We start from the raw sequence: 1,225 nt of genomic DNA on the forward strand, positions 1-1,225 counted from the left end.
AATGAGCAACAATATATAAGTGCAAATGACAAGTCTCGGTTAGCCTAACGCAGTACACGTAGCAAGGTGTGTGTGTGTATATATATATATATATATATATATATACACAAACAAAGAAAAACAAGTAGAATAGAAAGCTAGAGTTTTTTTTTTTTTTTTTTTTTTAAAAAAAAAAAAAAAAAAAAAAAAGAGGAATTTCCATATAAATGAGCAAAATAAAGCAGATATTTACATAATGCAGATAAACACATCACACCTGTCTTATTATGGGCATTTGTAAATAATATAAATACCAGCGATCAGCGCACCCATACGCACATATATGAAAGCTAAAGTAAGGTTTTATTTCATTGATATGTGTGCTCTGTGTGTCTGTGAGGTGTTGCATAGGTCTGGTCGGCGCAGTCTCCATCTGGAAACACACACAGCCTCGAATGGCACCAAAGACACGAACCTGCGTTTTTGTGGTCAGCTGGATCACCGCCTTCCTGAAATTCAGCTTTGAGTCTGTATTTCCCATTTTTGGGGAAAATAATGATGAGGCTCGTCTCTAATCCCCGTCACCTCCTCCTCTGCGTGTGTCATCTGCGGAGGCGGCGGTGGTGCGCCAAAGCCACAAACTTCCGGGATGAGAATATAACATTCCTACTATGGTCAGGGCTTGGTTCATGAATATTCATTAGGTAATGTGTCGTCAGGCCAGTAGGCGTAACTGATTGGCTAAACGGCAGAACGACCGTAAGCGGTCCACAAGTCAGCTGAATTGATGAACCCTTGATAACGCAGGGCTGACTGTTGAATATTACTTAGGTTACGCAACTGGACGCCCAAGAAAGGTTACCAAGCAACGTCAGTCAGCTGATATTAATATTCATGAGCCAGGTCTCTGCCACAATTACCATAGTAGGATTAATAAATTCCAAACGCACTGGCAGTTGCTAGGAAAACACTGTTTAGCAAATTCACCCTTAAATCTTTTACTTTTCACAAGTATCACAACCCATTTTCCAGATGTATAACGTAAATGAAGTAGTAGCGTTTCCGTTTGGATAAAATCTAAGTGACAAAAACATTCGACAGCAACAACAACAACAAAAAGTAACATTCGGATGTAAAGCAGATTCTGAAAAATCTCGCACTCTCATGAAAACCAACGCATTTTACATTTTAATACTCAAATGTTTCGTTATTCAGCGTTAAAATGAAATATGAGCATAAATGTTAT

At 38.5% G+C, this 1,225-nt stretch overlaps 1 protein-coding gene across 1 annotated transcript in view; it reads right to left on the reverse strand.

The window, feature by feature from the left end:
- The window catches only part of LOC107664351 (protein HID1-like), a 26,382-nt gene extending 25,761 nt beyond the window's left edge, over positions 1-621 (reverse strand). The window contains exon 1 of the mRNA XM_016454905.1: positions 455-621. Within this exon, the coding sequence (XP_016310391.1) occupies positions 455-520 (66 nt within the window). The 5' untranslated portion in view covers positions 521-621. The remainder of the gene's footprint in view (positions 1-454) is intronic.
- Between the last annotated feature and the right edge of the window lie 604 nt (positions 622-1,225).

Source organism: Sinocyclocheilus anshuiensis, unplaced genomic scaffold (genome assembly GCF_001515605.1).
Source record: "Sinocyclocheilus anshuiensis isolate Anshui unplaced genomic scaffold, SAMN03320099.WGS_v1.1 scaffold321, whole genome shotgun sequence".
Taxonomy (NCBI): Eukaryota; Metazoa; Chordata; class Actinopteri; order Cypriniformes; family Cyprinidae; genus Sinocyclocheilus; species Sinocyclocheilus anshuiensis.